Source organism: Podarcis pityusensis (genome assembly GCF_964106645.2).
Source record: "Podarcis pityusensis genome assembly, chromosome: 10".
In the NCBI taxonomy this organism is placed as follows: domain Eukaryota; kingdom Metazoa; phylum Chordata; class Lepidosauria; order Squamata; family Lacertidae; genus Podarcis; species Podarcis pityusensis.
The window spans coordinates 26,499,278-26,521,256 of NC_138035.1; the positions used below are offsets into that span (position 1 = coordinate 26,499,278).

The following is a 21,979-nucleotide window of genomic DNA, read 5'->3' on the forward strand; positions in this document are numbered from 1 at the left end:
AGCTGCGCGAAGCCCGGGCGTGCTCTTCAGCGTGCCCCAGGCTTCGGAATGCAGGCAGCTCTGCGCAACCCTTGGGAGTCCGGCACGACTTTGCGCTGGGCTCCCTAGGGTTGCGCAGAGCTGCACAAAGCCCCGGACTGTAGGCAGCTCTGCGCAACCCTCGGGAGACCAGCGCGACTCCCAAGGGCTGTGCAGAGCTTCCTGAAGCCTGGAGAGCGAGAAGGGTCGGTGCGCACCGACCCCTCTTGCTCTCCAGGCTTCAGCGAAAGCCTGCATTCGCCCCATAGGACACACACACATTTCCCCTTCATTTTTGGAGGGGAAAAAGTGCGTCCTATAGGGCGAAAAATACGGTAAATATCTCCTATAGCTTCATCTCTGATTATATGGGCTAAGAGCACTCAGGTCATAATATCAGACTTGTAGTGTACATAATAGAAGTCCTCTAAGAATGAATTGTTGTTGAATTGTGGCTGTTCAACTGGTTGCCAGTCTGCTACTGGGCCCAAGTTCAAGGTGTTGCTATTATTATACAAAAACCTTAATAACTTGGGACCAGTTTACCTACGAGATTGCCTTACCCCCCATGTGCCCACTTGACTGCTTCAATCAGCGGAATTGGCACTAGTATAGGTGCCACAAAATACCCATTCCACATTTGTGAGAACTCAGTTGTTTAGTGTGGCAGCACCTGCACCTTGGAACTCCCTGCTTATTGATATCTAGCAGACATTTTCTTTGTATTCTTTTTGGCGCCTACTAAAAACATTCTTATTTAGGCAAGGCTACTGAGATGCTTAGAAATGCTGGTGTGAATTTTAATCTGTTTTAGTATTTTAATATTTTGTTGTTTTAAAGAATTTTATTTATCTTTTTGTAAACCATGGTGAGGTGTTTTTTGTTTTTGTTTTACAATCAAGCTGTTTATCACTTTTATGAAACAAACAAACAAACAAAAAATACTGATTGCTAGAAAGAAAGCATTCCAGTTTGCAGTTTTTTCTCTCTTTGCCACTCAGCTGCATTTTTTTGGTCAGTGAGTAGGTTTTAATGCAATCCTTTAAAACAATAGTTGAAATATAAGTCTGTCTTAAATATCAGTGCACATCTGTGTTTCTGAAAAATGAGAAACTTACCCATCAAACTATAGGAATATTGCAGAAGACCTGTAGGATTAAGCAAGGCAGGCAGTTGACTTAGTATTGCTATTCTATAATTACAATTGTTCTAAGTCTGATAATTCAATTTAATAAAGGAATGTAATTATGCAACAATGAACTGTTAAACATTTCTAGGAATGCTACCATAAATATATGAGATGAATTAGAAAAAGCTTAAAGGTAAAGACTTATACCTTTCTTAACAAAACTGCTGATCTCAGCCCCCTTCCCCTGGGGTTTGGCTATCTCATGCTTAATTGAAAGCAAAAAATAGGTTAGCAACTTTTTAATGCTTAAATTAAAATTGTTTCAGGAGAAAAATGCATTTTAAAGTGTATCTCTAAATTCATTCCAGTTGACCCTGCTATTATATCTCTACTTAAGCATTCTGTGTTGAACCAGACTCTGGTCCATAAAAATTAATAGTGTGATAAATCTGTTATCATTAAGGTGCCATAGGATTCTTTGTTTTTGCTGCAAAAGACTAACCTGGCTACCATTCTGGAATTTCTTACAATGTAAGATCACTCTTCTGCCATTCAGGAAAATCAAGCTAACTGTATTAGGCACATTTAAAGGTAAAGGACCCCTGACAGTTAAGTCCAGTCGTGAACGACTCTGGGGTTGCGGCGCTCATCTCGCTTTACTGGCCGACAGTATTTCCGGGTCATGTAACCAGCATGACTAAGCCGCTTCTGGTGAAACCAGGGCAGCGCACGGAAACATAGTTTACCTTCCCGCCAGAGCGGTACATATTTATCTACTTGCACTTTGACGTGCTTTCAAACTGCTAGGTTGGCAGGAGCTGGGACCGAGCAAGGGGAGTTCACCCCATTGCGGGGAATTGAACCACCGACCTTCCAGTCGGCAAGCCCTAGGCTCAGTAGTTTAGACCACAGTGCCACCCGCATGTATTAGGCACATTTAGCAGCACATAAAATTCAGTAGTTTCCCATGAATTGTTGTACCTGAAATATAATATAATATGAAATTATAATTAATGTAACAAAGTACCTGAATTTGCTTTGATGAAGAAAGCAAAGGTGTTTGACAGCTAATAGATTCTGTGGAAAACATTCTGTGCAAAACATTTAAATCCTGTCTGAGCTTAATCGTCTTAAGAGTTCCAAAAGTGCATATTGGTCCTGCTATTATTCCATTACAGATATCACAGAGTAATATATCTTCTCTGAATTTGCTGACATCTTTGGCAGCACTGTAAACTGCTCTGTGATCCTCAGATGGGCAATATTTAAATTTATTTAATAATAATAATCTTGACTATAGATTTTTTTGGCAAATCATCTACACAGTGAGACTATGCACTGAGAAGATGTGAGCAGTTTCGTGTTCCCCATCCTAGTGCCCATCTACATGCTGTTGGTCTGGAAATAATAATCCCTGACCATAAGATATGCTCGCCAAGACTGATGTAAGTGCAGCAGTATCTAGGGGGTACAAGGTTGGGGAAGGCTGCTAAAATGTGAGGTTTTATTATAACACCAGTTTTTACACTATTAGAACATTTACATGAACCCTTGAATGTGTGCATAATTGTGACAATTGGGTCACAACTGTTCCTTCATGCAGAAAATCTTGTTAACTTCAGAGAGGCTTTTCAGAAAATAAATGTGTCCCCCCCCCTTATATCTTCCTTACAGGTTTTTGCTTCAGTGTCTTGAAGATTTGGATGCCAATTTACGAAAGTTAAATTCTCGTTTATTTGTGATTCGAGGGCAGCCTGCAGATGTGTTTCCAAGGCTCTTTAAGGTAAAATCCGATGCTTTCCTCCAGTGCTGTTTCTGTGCAACTTCTATACATTTATGAAGTTGTTTCAACGTAACATAATGTATTCACATTTGATTTGGAGAGCTCTTGAAACTCACAGGAACATGAACAGATCCAGCTACTCTGGATCAATGGTTTTTTTTGTTTTTTTTTTAGTGCTATGGCAAAATTCGAAAAGCAGTACACACACAAGTTCAGGTGTGTAACATTTCTCAGATATATATAAAAATGTTCAAAATTAAAACTCTCTTCAAAAATTGTTTTATTTTCATTGTGATGCAATACTGTCACAATACACTGTACATGTACACAAACATTAAGATGTTTGTAGTGACAAACAAAAAGCTGCTTAGGGTATGTTTTGGTAACAGTTGTATCTGCTCATTCCTTTCTCTTTTGTTCTTCCTTCCTACAAAGCTATCAAAAATTGGTAGATATTTTTCAAGTGAAACAAAGGTAGAGTGTGTGCAAAAAGACTTATGAAAGAGGAAAGGCCTGCTTCCATATATTAATGATTCTGTTAATCTGGATTATGCATCTGATCAGTTAGTCTTTTCAGTTAGTGGCTGAAAAAAGTGAATATTAGGGATATACTTGTCAATTTACAGTGGTACCTTGGGTTACAGACGCTTCAGGTTACAGACACTTCAAGTTACGGACTCCGCTAACCCAGAAATAGTACCTCGGGTTAAGAACTTTGCTTCAGGATGAGAACAGAAATCTTGCGGCGGCGGCAGGAGGCCCCATTAGCTAAAGTGGTACCTCAGGTTAAGAACAGTTTAAGAACAGACTTCCAGAACAAATTAAGTTCTTAACCCAAGGTACCACTATACTCTTAAGGCCTTTGAGACTGCATTTGGGATAGATGTTCATTTTTCTGCAAGCCTGTACTGTTACACCTATAGCTTCCTGAGAGGAGGGAGCTATAGATACTACTTCAGTTTGCTTAAATCTTTCATGGCAGAACTCTTGGCTCACATATTCTGTGCAGCCAACTACAGTTGCAGAAATTCTGAATTTTTTTGGCTGTTCATATGCTACTGTATACATTTGGCCACTTGTGTTTTTGGTTTGACTGTATTAATGTTCATATATGTTATCCCTATTTCTCCATGATCTGTAACAACTATCCTTTTAACCCTTTTTCAAAACTGCAGGAATGGAACATTACAAAACTTTCTATTGAGTATGACTCTGAGCCATTTGGGAAGGAGAGAGATGCAGCAATTAAGAAGTTGGCTAGTGAAGCAGGAGTGGAAGTCATTGTACGAATTTCACATACTTTATATGACCTAGATAAGTAAGTTAATAGTTTTGTGAATTTAAAATGAGAAAGAAAAGCTTCCTGGTAACATAATATGCAATATATATAAGTTTTAGCAATGATGTGGAAAAAAATCATTACCATATTTTCCATGAATATGTTCCTATTTATGAATGTATTGCTTCATAAATATTTCCAGTTACAGATAGGTAGCCGTGTTGGTCTGCCATAGTCAAAACAAAAAAATTCCTTCCAGTAGCACCTTAAAGACCAACTAAGTTAGTTCTTGGTATGAGCTTTCGTGTGCAAGCACACTTCTTCAGATACACACTGAAGAAGTGTGCTTGCACACGAAAGCTCATACCAAGAACTAACTTAGTTGGTCTTTAAGGTGCTACTGGAAGGAATTTTTTTGTTTTCATAAATATTGTCACATAATGATTTGGTTCCATACCAGTCAAATTTGACAGCTTACTTACCAGTGTTTTCAAAGTGTGGAAAGTGTGTTCTATTTATTTATCGCATCTTGGAGTACTCAGTATTCACAAAAAAGAATAATAATTCCAGCTGGGGAGGAAAAAAAGCTGCCCCAAAAGCTGTCCTTTGAAAGCAGTGCATGGACACCAAGCTTCTTTCTTTTGCGAAGCACTCCCAGGCAGCGCTCCTGCCTCCTGTTTGAGCCCTAAGTCTTGCGATGCTACCAAAAGATAGATTTTCCTCCCCTCTCAATCCCCTGATAGGGAGAGGAGCAAAGAAGGAACTTTTTGGGAAATTTCAGCGGCGGGGGGGGGGGGGGAGAAAACCCTTGGACTCTGCACTTTCACCCATCAGCTGACCTCATGAGAGGCATCAGCCGATGAATAGGTGGGCATAGTCTGGGGGAAATGGCATTGCAGGCCAAAATTGGCTCTTCATTCCAGATGAAAACTGCAGTGTATGGCTTTCACTAGTTTTCTTGTCAACTTTTTATAAATATTTCTTGTCTAACTTATTTCTATCATTAATTCATAGGTTGGTTATTTGCCTGGGTGGTAATGCTTACACTTGCAGTCTAATACAACTACAGTGGTTGACTCTTTAGGCTTTTCTGTGGACATTTGATAAAGGAATGTAAGCTCTGTAATTGCAATATAATGGGACTGTTATTTGTAGATATAAGAGAATTCATGTCAAGGGTAAGAAAAATATGCAGTTTCCTACAGTGTTTTGTAACAACATTACCATAAGTTAAAATTTTCTTCCATGTTTTTAGGATTATAGAATTAAATGGAGGACAGCCACCCCTTACCTATAAGAGATTCCAGACTTTAATAAGTAGAATGGAGCCATTGGAGATGCCTGTAGAAACTATTACTGCGGAAGTAATGTCAAAGTGTACCACTCCAGTTTCTGATGACCATGATGAAAAATATGGTGTTCCATCTTTGGAAGAACTAGGTAATCCAAGAAACTTCATTAATATTCTTCCCACACTACAAAAATAAATGCCAGTATTTTTAATGGCCCTTCTGTTGTACTGTCTGTGTTTATTCGTAGAAAATTGACAATCAGGGCTGCACGCAAAAAGTCTGTCCCTGGTTTTCCCTCAACCTGTGACCAAAGGGATTATAAATCCCTGACACTGTAGGATACAATAGCTGACTTGAAGAAGAATAATGAGCAAATGCTGTTGGTTAGTTAGTATCATGTTGATAGAAATATCCTTAAATTAATTCACAGTTTGAATGTCAAGAGAAGCATTTTTCCTAATACACTTAATTTATTCTCCCAGTACTGTATTCAAGGTGGAGTGTCTAAAGCTAGTAACTTTTACAAGAAGAATGAACAATCTCTCTTCAGAGGACACTTACAACCATTGACTTAAAAAAACTTTTATTATAACAGAAAATAGACCTGGTTTGCTTATTTGACAAGAAATATGAGTAAGACTGTAAACTTTGTAGGGGATCACATATCTTTTATTTCAGTTAAATACAAACATTTGGTCAAAGGATATCAATCTAGATGCATGGGCATTAGAGACCAATTATAAATTCTGTATTCAGCAATTCTTGGAATCATAGAATTGAGGTGAAAGGGATCCTGAGGGTCATCTAGGCCAGGCATCCCCATCCTTCGGCCCTCCAGATGTTTTGGACTACAATTCCCATCATTCCTGACCACTGGTCCTGTTAGCTAGGGATCATGGGAGTTGTAGGCCAAAACATCTGGAGGGCCGCAGGTTGGGGATGCCTGATCTAGGCCAGCCTACTGCTATGCAGTGCATCCATAACAGATGGCCATCCAACCTCTGCTTAAAGACCTCCAGTGAAAGAGAGGCCACCACCTTCCAAGGGAGTCTCTTCCATTGTTGAACAGCTCTTAGTACTACTACTTTTATTAATGCTATATCCATATGCATATAATCATTTTTCCCCATAGCAGGGTTACTTCTGAGATGACGAATGTAAAATTATTGTTATTAATCACCTTCCACATCCCTCTTAAGGAGATGTACAAAATATAATAAACAGCTAAAACAATTAAAAATAACAAGAAAATGTGTTTAAAAAGAAACCTAGTCAAAATACGTGAAGTTGATTGCTATCGTTTATCTTAAAAATTCTGAGGGAAGCTGTTTTATTACGAAATGAAAACAGCTCTCTGTTGTTCACTTGCTAGACATTATTGCATTACAGCAAACGTTTCAGACACAGCAGTAACAAAATTTGGGCTGTGTTCAGTGGTGCCCTTCTATTTTCAGAAGCCCATTTCATTCAACAGAGACCTCTCATAGTGGTGGGGGGGGCGGAGTGATTTTTGTAGATTTCTGCACCCTGTAAACCAGCTTTGGAGAGTTAAGAGACCCTTGGGTAGTGTGTTGAAAAACAGCTGAAGGGAAATGGGGAATCACCTTCTTTCCCCACATCAGCAGAGACCTGTGGTATTCAGAGAGTACAGTCCTACCTTGGTTGACGAACGCCTTGCGACTCAAACATTTTGGCTTCCAAACGCTGCAAACCCGGAAGTGAGTATTCTGGTTTGCAAACGTTCTTTGGAACCCGAAGCCATCCTGCAGCCAATCAGAAGCTGTGCCTTGGTTTCCAAACATTTTGGAAGTCAAATGGACTTCCGTAACAGATTCCATTCGACTTCCGAGGTACCACTATATCTGCAAATGGAAGGAATCATTTCATATGTCGAAGGGTACTTATGGATGTAGCCACTTGTCTGTTAATTAGAAAAGGAAATAAAAGATCTTTATTAATTTGGTGGGTAAATATGTAGCACTTTTGAAGCCATGCACATCTTTGGAATCTTTTTGGAACCTAGAAGCTTGTAGTATTTGGATATTTCCCCCTCTGTTATCCTTGATTTTTAGCATTGATATGCTAGCGAACAATTTCTCACTTGGGAAAATGAGATTCTTGCCAAAATTGTTTGGCTGCTATATTTATAATTATTTTATCTTGCAGGTTTTGATACGGATGGATTGCCTTCTGCTGTTTGGCCAGGTGGAGAAACAGAAGCTCTTACAAGATTGGAAAGACATTTGGAAAGAAAGGTACATTCACGAGCCTTAGCAGACATCAGTTAATCGTGGTTTAATACCTTGTATAGAGGTAAAAAGGTACTGACTAGCATCTGAGGATTTCTATGCTACCTTTCAAAACACAACATCATCCCATGAAGGCTAAAGTTCGGTACAAAAACTAACTAAAATAACATCAAAATATTAAATACTAAAACACAAAGAGCAGCATAGAACAAAGTAGGCCAACAGACAAACAATTTAAATTGTACCCACCATTTCCCAGAAAGATGAACTGAAATAAAAAGCTCTTTCACACCTACCTAAAAAGCAGATGGGGAGGAGTGAAATGTATCTCCCTTGTAGAGGTGATCTTCCAAATATTCTTGTTAACTCTTCTAAAGAAATATAATTCATCTGCTTGTTTATGCCTTTATTAACTGGCTCAAGCATATGGCCCTTGAGGGAGGTGTCAGTATTGTATTGTCGCTGTATTTTCACATAGAGTTCACCTTTTCTCAGTACCTTTTGATTTAAGACCAATTGTTGCTTCTAGAATTTACAGGTAAATAAACTGAAGCTGGTAAACGTCAGTGGTTCCAAATTCTGAAATCTAGGTTTGCCATTAGCTGTTGCCAAGTTTCCTTTTTTAAAAAAGTGATTATAAGGGGGAAAAAACCTGAATGAAAAATGTACATAACCTTTTCATTTTTCTTAAGGCTTGGGTAGCGAACTTTGAACGACCACGAATGAATGCAAATTCTCTTCTTGCAAGTCCCACGGGACTTAGTCCTTACCTACGATTTGGCTGTTTGTCCTGCCGCCTGTTTTACTTCAAGTTAACAGACTTATACAAAAAGGTATGAACCAGCCAACTTGAACTGTCAAATACTCATTTAATAATAAAAAAAAACTTGTTTTTTTAAAAAATGAATAATTTATTGTGCTATCATTTCAGGTAAAAAAGAACAGCTCTCCTCCTCTTTCTCTCTATGGCCAGTTGTTGTGGCGTGAATTCTTCTACACAGCAGCCACTAATAATCCACGCTTTGATAAAATGGAAGGCAATCCCATATGTGTGCAGATTCCATGGGACAGGAATCCTGAGGCTTTGGCAAAATGGGCAGAGGGCAGGACAGGATTCCCTTGGATTGATGCTATTATGACCCAACTACGTCAGGAAGGCTGGATCCACCACTTGGCCAGGCATGCTGTAGCATGCTTCTTGACTCGAGGCGATCTGTGGATTAGTTGGGAAGAAGGGATGAAGGTACATTTCTTTGTTCCTTAATTGATGATGATTTTTCTTTTGTATTGGCATTTTAAGATTTCAGTTTGATATTTTAGTTATGCAGATATTTCTAAATTTCAGGCAGCTTTTGCTACACAACCTATTTATACAGAATATGTTGTATCTAGTGCTGTATTGTTGGTTTTTCTGTTCATCAAGTTATATATAATAGTATTAGGCCATGGTATTTGTCTCATCCTTTGAATAAATACTCTGAGAAGGCAGTCCTAAACACACATACTAGGAAGTAAATCCCACTGATGATGGAATTTACTTCTGAGTAAACATGCTTAGGATTATACTGTAACGGTAGATATTGCTATGGCTTTAGAGTGGAATTTATAGCCCCTTAAAAAATAGTGAACGCTATGCGCTACTTGTTATATAACTTAAGCAAGGCTAGCTAAATAGCATCATCTAGTGGAGAACAGGCATTATTACATGCCACGCTCAAAGCTTCCTATGTGAATTTTCCTTTTCTTTACACTGCTCCCTCCCTCAAAAACAAATGCACAGTTCTAAAGCAGTTGAGAATAATACCATGAACATCTGATCCTGTGGACTGTCTTCATAGCTGCAACAATATGAGCAGTTGCTTGGCCCAGTGCTTCTAAATCAAGTTAAGACACTAGCGAAGGGGCAGCATCTCCCACTACTGCCTTGCTTTCAAAGAACTGAACGAACCTATTATGTTCACATTTATTCAGTACAGTACGTATCTTATATTTAAGCCAGGTGAGCAGGCAACAGTGTCCAGGCCAGCAGAACAGTCTAGGATCACTCCTTTTGCAGTGATGCCCATCTTAAGATCTCCTTAGTTTTGTTTCTCATTTTTAGTCTAAGTTTATGTATATGAGCCACTTTGTGCTTCTGGTGCAGATGAACTCACCTAGATAAAATTATTACTGCTGATTAAGCACAGTTTGGAATTCTGTTGGGCTCTGCTGTTATCCTCATATGCCTTGCCTCAACAGGGATTTGGAACAAGAATTTACAGTATATGTTCCTCTGCATTATGTCAAGAGTAGGAGTTTTATGTAACTCGTCATAGTCATTTTAGCAGCCATGACTCTGATGGCTTTGTCTTAATGCTTCAAAACTGTACAGCATTGAAAAAGTATTTCTCAAAAACTATTTGGGATAACAGAGTGTTTGTTTTAAAGGTATTTGAAGAATTGCTCCTGGATGCTGACTGGAGTGTGAATGCAGGCAGTTGGATGTGGCTGTCCTGTAGCTCCTTCTTCCAGCAATTTTTCCATTGCTATTGCCCTGTGGGCTTTGGCAGAAGAACTGACCCTAATGGGGACTATATCAGGTTAAGTACCATTGCCAATTATTAGAAAAATTAAAGGGTTAAACAAGCTGTTCTATAAAGGACTTGGTGACTTAAACTTTTTCTTCTTTTCTTTATAAGACGCTATCTGCCTGTACTCAGAGGGTTTCCTGCAAAGTACATCTATGATCCTTGGAATGCCCCCGAGGGTGTCCAGAAGGTTGCAAAATGTGTAATTGGAGTGAATTACCCTAAACCAATGGTAAATCATGCTGAGGCAAGTCGCTTGAATATTGAAAGGATGAAACAAATCTACCAGCAACTATCACGATACAGAGGATTAGGTATGGTAAAATGTTTTGATTTAGAGAAGTTCACTTCTTTCTGTACTTGACTGCTTCTCTATAGCCACAGGGCCCAGGCATGATGAGTGTAACTAGGTGATTGAAAGGATTGGCAAATGAAAAACTGTTTCTCTTGTGCATTTCATTCATGTCAACTGTTTTATGTTGAACTGTTGTGTTAAATTTTGTGAACCACTCTATAAAGGGTTTATCCAGCTAAGGTATACTCTGAGTAGACCCATTGAAATCAATGGAATTACATAACTCAGTTGATTTGGTGAGAGTACTCTGAGGATGACTTGACCAGATGCAAATCGGAAATTTTCAATGATCCATTGGATTAGATTTTTTGAAAACATGGGAGTTGGATCCATTTTTTAGTCATAGTAAGTGTCTAACTTAGTTGGATACAGCCCATTGCATTCTTCTGTCTGGAAAGAGAAAATGAACATCCATATGAAAGGAGAATTTGCTGCTTTTACATACTTTCCAGATACTGATCTTGGTGCTGCCTTTGCGGCCCCCCCTCCCCCGTTCCTGCATTTTTAAAATCTTTGTATTCGAATTCGGACTATGTTCTCATGCCTGGATGAACAGTCATAAATTTAACAATACTGCCAATCCTTGTAATTTTCTTCTATGATCTGTTTCTTGGAGGACCTAATTTTCGTTTTGGATGAAATACAGAAAGGCCACCAGCAGAATTGGAAAAGATAGTGACTAAACAAAAATGTATGTTCTTCATTCTGATGCTAATGTATTTTGTTTTGATTAGGTCTGCTTGCATCAGTGCCTTCTAATGGGAATGGGAATGGAAATAGTGGCCTAATGGGATATTCACCAGGGGAAACCCTTCCTAGTTGTACCAATGCCAGTGGTAAGTTCTACCTATTTTTAATAAAAGTAGGCTGGGAAATAGAAAGCAGTAAAATCTACTTAAGACTCCAATGACATTGTATTATTTAGCAAATCTATCTTACCAACTTTCGAAAATTAGAACTTCAATAGCATATGGTCATTATTATTCATAATCACTCAGTTAATAGGTACAGTGGACATCTACACACAGACTACAGATGGGATAGGGTTTAATTCACTCCACAGCTTTTGAGGGAGCATCATGCCTCTTATCTCAGCACCTGGACTGGAACACAATTAGCCAATAGTCAATTACTGCATTTCCCACAAATAAATGCGTACTGAAGGCAGTTTAAATAAGTAGTTTCCAATAAAGTACATAACCATAAAAGGTTAAAAGAACTCCAACACAACACTCACAGTCTAAAAAAACCCAGAAAAGTGAAATGCAGTGTTTTCATTTTATTTGTACAGCATCCATTATACTGATACCCAGTTGCAGGTAGAGGTCCTTTCCACTACAAAAGGGGAACTCTTCAACTTCCTTAGTGTTTACATCTGAGTATGTTATATGTACAGTGGTGCCCCGCAAGACGAATGCCTCGCAAGACGAAAAACTCGCTAGACGAAAGGGTTTTGCGTTTTTTGAGTCGTTCCGCAAGACGAATTTCCCTATGGGCTTGCTTCGCAAGACGAAACGCCTTGCGAGTTCTTGCGAGTTTGTTTCCTTTTTCTTAAAGCCGCTAAGCCGTTAATAGCCGCTAAGCCGCTAATAGCCGTGCTTCACAAGACGAAAAAACCGCAAGACGAAGAGACTCGCGGAACGGATTAATTTCGTCTTGCAAGGCACCACTGTATATATTAATATTGATAGGATATATATTAATAATATCATAAAATGCAGTTGTGATGACTAAATATTTAATAGTTCTTTTCAAAATAATATGCAGATGTAGTTCTACAATACAGTATTTCGAAATCGGGATTAAGGCCTTTTCTATCTTGGTTACTTTGAACCAAGAGGAAAGTACTTGCAAGTCATTGTTTGCATGTACTAATATTCCTGTCCAAGTTCAGTTAACATGCAAAAGTAGAGATTGCACATGGATTTGGTTAAGAAAATGGGCTATGTAACTAGCACACAAATACACATAATCAGCTCAGGCAGTTTAGTATTTCACATGCTGAAGAAGTTCTCATAGCTTTCAGATTATAATCTTTAAAACCAAACAAAAATAGTTTGGGGGACTGACCAGAAAGTCTAATTTCTTGAATGGCAAAGGAATAAATGCTTCCTTTGGGCAGGATCATAAACGAATTGACAGTCTAGCCAGAAATTAATTTTATTGTGACTGTGGAAGTATCTGCATTGCACTTGGACAGAGATACCATTAAAACAAATTAACTATTGATAGGAAGCCTATACCTTCCCAGAAATTAGTAGAGCTAACCATGCAGATTTGTGTTCTTCCAGGATCTCAAATGGGAACAAATGAAGCCGATACAGGAAGTCTTCAAACATGCGCGTTAGGAGAATCTCATACAGGAACTAGTGGAATTCAGCAGCAAGGTAAGACAACATTGCTTCAGTTTTGCATTAAATTCTTCAGAAGTCTTACTTATTCCAGTACTTTGGATTATACCAATTGAACAGGAGGAATGAGGGGTTTCCTGCCATGCCGCCTGTAATTATGTGCACCTTGTCTCTATAGGACAGGTTCCTTTTAAACCTTCTTTAAGTGAATGTATCTGAGCAAAAATATCGGGCCCTCTCCAAGAGAAACCAAAATGAAGTCAAGAGAACTTCATGCTGAAGCATCAGAGTTTGTAAATCAAAGAAAAGTTTATCTCCCACTTGCCCCTGCAAAGTTTCAGATGCTTTTAGTACCAATTCCCTGGCTACCCTCTGTGTAAGTGTGTTGTTGAGGACCAAGGTGCAAGAGGAAGAATTTTAGAAAATAAATGGGACTTCCTCAAGTGGGATTTGCATTGTATTGCCAGCAATCATACAGGTTGTCATTTAGAGAGAGCTAAGTATGCCTGAATAATTAAGCACTGAAATCTCACTGGCTTTAGAGAAAGTGAGATAGTTCTGTCAGTATTTATCCACCCATATGCTGGAGTTCTACCATTTTCAGCGATGCAAGTTAACCACAGATCCCAGCTGGAAAGGTGGAGAAGGAAGTAAAGCAGGAACACATGGGACTTCAAAATTTTAGCCTCTTAGGTATGCACACAGCCAAAAGCTATTTCTTGGGGCCAAGGGCACGGGCGCGCAACATGACCTGCAACAAGACTAATTTTTAGATTTCCATATGTCATGGGTAGGCAAACTAAGGCCCGGGGGCTGGATTCGGCCCAATTGCCTTCTAAATCCAGCCCACGGCCAGTCTGGGAATCAGTGTGTTTTTACATGAGTAGAATGTGTGCTTTTATTTAAAATGCATCTCTGGGTTATTTGTGGGGCATAGGAATTTCTTCACCCCCCCCCCATATAGTCCGCCACCCCCAAGCTCTGTGGGATAGCGGACCGGCCGCCTGATGAAAAAGTTTGCTGACCCCTGCCCTATGTATTTACCAAGCCTAGCTTACACAGTTGACAGTCCAGTTGGAGGCACTTACATTAAAATACATTATAATTGTATGAAGAATTTCTAGAACTTTGATCAGAAGTATTTATTGCAGATCTATTACACATTTCAAAAATATTTTAATGTGTTTTTAGCAGGTTACCCTCAAGGGAGTGGTATTTTGCATTACGCTCATGGGGAAGGCCAGAAAACACACTTAATTCAGCAAGGTAAGTTCTATAAACATGTGTGATGGCATTATCTGAAACTCAAATAGATTCTTAAAGTAGGTCTTTGGTTTCAATTTGCAGGAAGAGCATCTCTTGTTGCTGGAGTGTGCACTGGGAAACGTCCAAATCCAGAAGAGGAAACTCAGAGCATTGGTCCCAAAGTCCAGCGACAAAGCAGTAATTAATTGGGTAAAAATAAGAACTCTGAAGGAAGATATTAATGATAGAAAACCATATGCTGATGTCAGAAGAAAAAACTAAACATGCCTCCTGAATGGTTAAGAACATAGCTTCCATTAGAGGAGTGGACCAAATATCATTGAACCTAACATCCTGCGTGGCAGTGGCCAAGAGTCCTGACATTCAGTTTATGCTTTTAGCAGTTGCATGGGACTACCATATGACTTGTATTGCCAGTTCTGCTCCATTTAGCTTAACTTGCCCCCACCCCTTAAAACTGTGCATTAGCTTTGTCTATTTTTTGAGCTTGCTGAGTGATGATAACCATCCACTTCAGTCATCAGGTATTTGTGTAACTTTCTTTGAGCAGGGAAAGGGAACGATTTTGTTTTATTTGACTCCACTCATTCTTATGCTCTTATGCATAGTTTTTGTACTGAGAAAGTGGAAGTTTCCTTTCATTTATTACCATTACATTATACAGTTGTCAGTCCTGCAACTTGTTTTTTTCCTCCCTAAGCTGCAGCAGGTCTAAGATACTGTCCTGTTGGCAGCTTCGAATCTGCACCCCCATAAATATTCATGTTCTGCTCTCCCCCTTTAGAGATAATATCCAAATGCATACCCAGTGTAAACACTGCACATAGATTTATCTAGGTTGGTTGCAGTATTTTTCTGTAGTTCTTGCACGTCTTTATGTTGCTGCAAATGTGCATCCGTAGGCCTATGAAGTGTGCATTTAGAATAAGTAGCCATGCCTGCTCTGAAGCATATTTTGTACTGAAGCAGTTACTCTGTTCTAGCCTGTTTAGAATAGCTGGGGCCATGTGTTTTCTTCTGCAGCTGTAGAGCAGGGTTTGGAGCAGTTAACAGAAAATTATTCTGTACAACAAATTACTTAAACGTCCGCATAGTTGGGAAATCTCACCTATCTTTCTATGACGACCATACCAAGAACCCTAAATATTCATATAACTGCTGAGTGTTATCAGCTGATATAGAAGGGTTGAACAGTTTATTTTGCTGTATTTTTCTCTGTATGCCTGAAATATTTATTGTAAGTATGAAGAATTGCTCCAGCAATTATGTTTTGATGTGTCACCTTAGTTCTGAGTTTTGTTTAAAATATTGTGGCATTGTGATCTGAAATATGCCATATCGGTATTATGGATAAACATATTGTCAGACTTCACTTAACATTGTGCTTCCATCAAATTCAATCCATTTTACCACTCTACACACTCCTTTGCCTCAATCGGCAGCTTCTTGACTAATTTACAAGATATAAAAACAGCCATCTATTTGCCCTGCACTATTTATATTCTGTTCAAGTTTTATTGACTCCCTCCTTTATTTTACACTTTGAGGCACACCAAAGGTTGTAGGGCTATACCTCAGCGGGAGAGCATCTGCTTTGTATACAGCAGGTCCCAAGTTCAATCTGGCATCTCCAGGTAGAGCTAGGAGAGAAACTGTGAAAAGCGGCTGCCAGTCTGTAAGCAATACTGAGCAAGATGACCAGGTGCTCCAAGTATAAGGCAGCTTTCTGTGTTCCTAAGATCTAGACTTATAGGTCAAGCTCTTATGGATAATTTTGTCATATTATCTCTCCAATAGGCCTCTAGAAAAACTTTACTTTTGTGAGTTACTGAAAGTTTAACATAGCATTGTGTGGATCATGTAAAATTTGGTAGCTTACACAAGTACTGAAGACTGGAAAAAAAGACCAGTCTGCTCTTCTTAAAAACACAAAAAATGCATTCTGTAGCTGCCCATTATATTTGGAAATATTTTTTACCTACTCAGCTTTCACAGCAAATATTTGGCTGCATCACACACTTCCCTGGGAGTATGCCCAGTTCAACTCAGGGGGGCTTATTTCTGAGAAGACATGCATGCAATTTCATTGTTAGTTTGCAGTGCATGTATGTCTATGGACAGTTGTCTTTTGCCTCTTTTTCTTACCTGTTATTTTTTGACAGGGCTGTTTACAATATAAAACACAAAAATGTATAGCATAATAATGATAAACATAAATAATAATAATACACATAATTACACCCACCCATTTACTAAGCCACAGATCATTTAATTAGCCAAAGGCCTGGGAGAAGACGAATGTTTTTTGCTTGGAGCCTAAAGATACATAACAAAAAAAGTGCCAGGGAGCCACCTCATAAAGGGCTCATTCCAGACCTCTTGTGTAGGAGGCAGATGAAGAAGAGCCTCAGGTGATTACTGCAGGGTCTGGGTCAGGTCATACGGGGAGAGGCAGTCCTTGAGGTACTGTGGTCTTGAGCTGTTTATAACTATAGGTCAGAACCAGCACTTTGAATTGGGCCCAGAAACTATTTGACAGCCACTGCAGTCGGGCCAAGGCTGGTCTTATAGGCTCAAACCATCTTGTCCTCATGAACAACCTGGCCGCTGAATTCTGCACCAAAACTGGGCCTAAACTGCGATTGAAATGGATGTAGAAAATTTGTTTCCTCCAAGAGTGCCTAGATCTGGTCTGCGACCACTCGTTGAATAACCTTGCCCAAGAAGGGGAGGTTGGTAACTGAGCAGTAATGACTTAGATTACTTGAGTGGTTTTACCACTGCCTCCTTCAAGTCGTCAGGGACCACTCCCTCTCGCAAGGAGGCATTAATCACCTCCCTTGCCCAGCAAGCTGTCCCATCCCTGCTAGTTTTTATCAGCCAAGAGGGGCAAGGGTCCAGAACACAAGTGGTCACCCTGACTGATCCAAGCACCTTGCCCACAATTCATTGAACATAACAGGATTAGACAGTGCTATGGACATCACTTACTTGTGTTCTGAAATTCCCAAATCACCATTCTTTTTTGTTTGGACTTCCACTGCTAGCAAGAAGCTACACATTGTAGTCTTATGGCACCTTACATGCAGCACAACTTATGCAAGTGATGAACCAGTCATTAAATTAAATTATGAACAGACAATGTATGCAGAAAATGTGATTCATTACATATAAAAACATGGTTCCAGTTACAGATGGGTAGCCGTGTTGGTCTGCCATAGTCGAAATAAAAAAATTCCTTCCTGTAGCACCTTAAAGACCAACTTAGTTGGTCTTTAAGGTGCTACAGGAAGGAATTTTTTTATTTCATATAAAAACATATTAACAAATATTAAAATGTATGCAAGGTATGGTAACAAGTTTCAGAAAGAGAAAACATATAATATTTATGGAGAATTAATTCCTAATGGACTGATTCATTTTTGTCTTGCAGCTTTGCTGAAAGAGAAGGATCCACACCCTAAAATTTCAGGGCAAAATTATTTCACTTCATATTGGAATTAAAAGTTTTTGTGAGAGTACTTGTATTAAAATGTGCATTTTCATGCATTTATTTTCACACAGTCTGAATGGTTGTAAACAAGTATGTTTTTTAATGCATTGTTTCTAACTGGTATTTCTATGGTTTTTAAACTTTTAATGACTCACAAAGGGGAAATAGAGAATTGTAAATAAAGCATTTGGTGATGAATTTGGTAACTTTCTGTAAATATAAGCATTCATGATTAGTGATAGACTCATCAATATATTTTTGATATTTCATGTATGGCTTTCAGAAAAGGCTTTAATTGGATGGATATAAAACGGAAACTGTCCAGACAATGATGACCGTGATCATTTTTAGATTTAATATTTTTAGATTCGGGGCAGGATTTTTGACCCCTTTATGAACCAAACTGTCTTTTCAAAATGGTCAGCTCTTATATGTCTGTGTATAAAATACAATAGAGATGTTACTCTATGAAAATACAGCTGTATATAAGTCTCATATGCCAATATTTTGTTAAACTATGAAGTTGTCATGTCTGATGTTTTGTCCTTGTATTTCCCACTGCCTTGTTCAATCACAGTGAGGATGCCCTTGTTAATAAAAATGTATATACAGGTTGTTTCATTTAAGTCTTGTTTTTGAGCAGATTTTGTATTGGTCTAGTCAATACAGTTTTTAAGAAGTGCTAGCATACAAATTTTGAATTGCTTATACCTTGTGTTTATAGAATTTTATAGCTTCAAATAGCATTTGAAGAGTTTAATCACCCTCACTAGCTATTGTCCTAAGCACCCACAGCCAAGGAAGGCACATATCTGATAGCTAATCCTTTACTGACAAAAGTGCGTACAGTGGTGCCTCGCAAGATGAAATTAATCCGTTCCGCGAGTCTCTTCGTCTAGCGGTTTTTTCGTCTTGCGAAGCAACCCTATTAGCGGATTAGCGCTATTAGCGGTTTAGCAGCTATTAAAGGCTTAGCGGCTTAGCTGCTAAAAGGCTATTAGCGGTTTAGCGGCTTAGAAAAAAGGGGGGGAAAGCGAAAAAAAATCTCAAGACTCACAAGACATTATCGTCTTGCGAAGCAAGCCCATAGGGAAATTCGTCCTGCGAAGCAACTCAAAAACGGAAAACCCTTTCGTCTAGCGGGTTTTCCGTCTTGCGAGGCATTCGTCTTGCAGGGCACCACTGTACTTAAAGCAACTCTCACAGTGCTCCAGAAGTCCAGTTACTGAACTTAAGTATGGAACATGTTTACTTCTGATATTTTGCCTCTTATCAGGGTAGTAGTTCCTGTTATTCCTTTCACAATGAGTCCGTCTGCATTTCTTTTCTGCATTCAGCTGGAAGCAGGTTTATCCCTGGTTCCATATGGCATTTGTGGCAATGCTATCTTCTACATTACTATCCTGCCAGTGGTACCTCGGGTTACATACACTTCAGGTTACAGACGCTTCAGGTTACAGATTCCGCTAACCCAGAAATAGTGCTTCAGGTTAAGAACTTTGCTTCAGGATGAGAACAGAAGTCGTGCTCTGGCGGCACGGCAGCAGCAGGAGGCCCCATTAGCTAAAGTGGTGCTTCAGGTTAAGAACAGTTTCAGGTTAAGAACGGACCTCCGGAACGAATTAAGTTCTTAACCCGAGGTACCACTGTACTTGCTCTGGTTTTTAGTAGTAAATATTTGCTTTAGTACACAAAGAATTTAAACAGGATATAAAAAGAAAAGGACAAACATTGCCTGTTTAATTCCTGGGAACAAGTAACATATTACAAGAAATAAAATAGTAGCAATGTAGGTTGAAATGCTCCTGGTTCTATAGTAAGGAACAGGGAACTAGGCCTAAATCTGGTATGCAATTCCCAAGTAGCTGATTTTTTGAATTTAACTGTGACAGCAGTGCAGCAAAGTGCAACCATAAAATATAGAGCAAGCTTCATAGAAAGGTGGAGCTTTTCTCTGTCACCAACTGCTTCACAGTTCCACTCCTCCATGCAAGGTGAGTTAATACCACTTTCCCAGTTCCCACATTAGAGGTTAGCACTGCAGTTGCACTTAAAGTTAGAAAAAACACTGCAGCCCAGGTCTTGAAACATGGAGGACTCCCAGGAAAACCCTTGAATGCAGTAGTTTTTGCAACCATTTTGTCTGGATTCTCCAGAAAACCAGAATAAACTACTTAAACACCAGTTCTAGAGAAATGGTTCATATGAAAGCATTCTTTATGGTTTATTACTATCCATATAAATCTTTAGGAATAATAAAAATCCAATGAATTTATTTGTTAATCTGAATGGTGAAAGTAATCAAGCTTTTGTGGAGTTCTTTTTTTAAAAATAAAATAAAATCAAACCTCTGTTCTTGTCAAATTGACCTATAGAGGGTGCTCCAAGAGCTAAAGTATGATTTCTTCTTCTTCACCTCATACATCTCTGGGATAGCCAGCACTTTTGTAAACAGTATACAAACAATATGCCCAGCCAGTGCTCCATAATCTAGATTCAGAGAGTAACTTCAGTTCATCTCTTGTGAAGAGCGAAAGAGTGCATCTGATGGTCAATAGCTACCTTTCTGAAGGGAATGTGAAAGCCTGCTTTCATCTTTAATATAAACAAGAATGAGTGCCACAGAAGGAAACACTTTATTTCTGAGAACCGCAGGTCTTTCCCCCCCCCTCCATCTGTCTTGCAGTGTGGGGAAGTGTTTTTTAAACCATTCTTAAATTGTAAGCCAGAAAGTGTTTTCTGTTCTGCACGGTAGTAGTTTATTCTACTAAAAGGGCACTTGTGCATCCCTATAAGTAATTGCACACCGTACATGCAGTTGGATCAACGCTTACATCCCAGACCTGCTAATTGGATAGAGAGTTGACGCTTTTTGTTACCACCTGGACAAAAATCCCTTATTGTAATGAGAACAGTTCCTTATAATTTGTTTTAATACATTTTTGTCCTGCTCTTCAGTCAGAAAGGAATCTTAAGTGACTTACAAAAAAATAAGCAAGCTGCCTTTGGCCCTCCCTGCCCTCAGCCTTACCGTTAAATTAACAGACACAACACAAAAGGGAAAGACGAGGAGGGAGAAGGAAAAAAGTAATCTTTGGCACCCAGGTCTTAAAAATTACTGTTCTTAGAATGTTAGGTTGGGATGGGACAGTAAATAAAACGGATCCATTGTTGATTGTGTGGCAAGTGTCAGTTAACTGTTGCTCTTCAAATAGCAGCTTTTGACAGCTCCCCCCCCCTCACTTTTGTTTTTTCTAATGTCTAGACACTTCCTCTCCTCCCTCAGGTGTCATTTGTACCCAGCATTCTATGCCCCTTCCTGCTACCTACACATTTGAATGAACAGTCAAGATGCATCTCTTTGAAAGTCTGTAGCATCCTGCTAAATGCTAATCCTAAAGCAGAAATCAAGGGAAGTAGTGAAGTTTTCACCTTTTGACAAGGCCTTACAAGTGACCAATTTAGCAAGCAGTTTCATAACACGCGTGCTGTAGTCCCATTTTGTAGGTAACGTTTTCAGGTTTCAGACTTCAGAAGAGGAATAGAAGCTGGATTACAAGGGATTCTGGTGTTCATGCATGCAGGTTCTGTACAACATCCACCCACTGTTCTCTTGAAAATACAGACCCATATTTCCCATTTAATTGAGATTTACCGTTGACACAAAATATCTGAAGTCAAACAAAAACAGCAAATACTGATTAAATGGTGGAGGGAAAATATGGAATGGCCTTTTGATGAAGGCAACGCATGGACACTAAAAACCCCCCACTGCATGCATGAATCTGAATACCCTTAAAGCAGTAGCAGCTCCCAACCTAAAGCAAAAACCAGTGTCCTCCCTTTTGTATGCCCCTCCAGGTGTGCTAGCAGTATGCTGATCTGGTTCCTATTGTGCTACCAGGTCCTGCATTCCCCCATTGCATTATTCGTTGTTCACTCTGCACAAGGAGAAGAAAAGCAAAGGGCTGGATCAAGAATACACAGATGCTTTTCTTTGGTGCTGGGAGACGGTGCTTCATCATACTGATTATGGAAGGTAAGAAGAGATGAGTAACATTTTGCAATGGCCGCTTAAAACAAGTGAAGCCTGGGAAGATGGTAAAACACAGTGGGGAGTTTGTGAAATTTCCAAGTGTTCCCAATTACACTAGCAGAGCCTTAAAATAGTACAGTGATTGGTTCAGCATTTAGCTT

General features: G+C 39.2%; 1 protein-coding gene across 4 annotated transcripts in view; it reads left to right on the top strand.

Moving 5' to 3' along the window:
• Positions 1-18,408, top strand: part of CRY1 (cryptochrome circadian regulator 1) — a 32,107-nt gene extending 13,699 nt beyond the window's left edge. The window contains exons 2-14 of one of the 4 annotated variants that reach the window (XM_080971708.1): positions 2,822-2,930; positions 4,106-4,248; positions 5,465-5,649; positions 7,668-7,756; positions 8,443-8,583; positions 8,682-8,993; positions 10,178-10,329; positions 10,429-10,631; positions 11,407-11,508; positions 12,964-13,059; positions 14,218-14,289; positions 14,371-14,478; positions 17,723-18,408. In XM_080971708.1, the coding sequence (XP_080827834.1) occupies positions 2,822-2,930; positions 4,106-4,248; positions 5,465-5,649; positions 7,668-7,756; positions 8,443-8,583; positions 8,682-8,993; positions 10,178-10,329; positions 10,429-10,631; positions 11,407-11,508; positions 12,964-13,059; positions 14,218-14,289; positions 14,371-14,474 (1,708 nt within the window). In that variant the 3' untranslated portion in view covers positions 14,475-14,478; positions 17,723-18,408. Of the gene's footprint in view, positions 1-2,821; positions 2,931-4,105; positions 4,249-5,464; positions 5,650-7,667; positions 7,757-8,442; positions 8,584-8,681; positions 8,994-10,177; positions 10,330-10,428; positions 10,632-11,406; positions 11,509-12,963; positions 13,060-14,214; positions 14,290-14,370; positions 14,479-17,722 lie in introns of all 4 variants that reach the window. The other 3 variants (XM_080971707.1, XM_080971710.1, XM_080971709.1) reach the window with 3 other exon arrangements.
• The last annotated feature ends 3,571 nt before the right edge of the window (positions 18,409-21,979 follow it).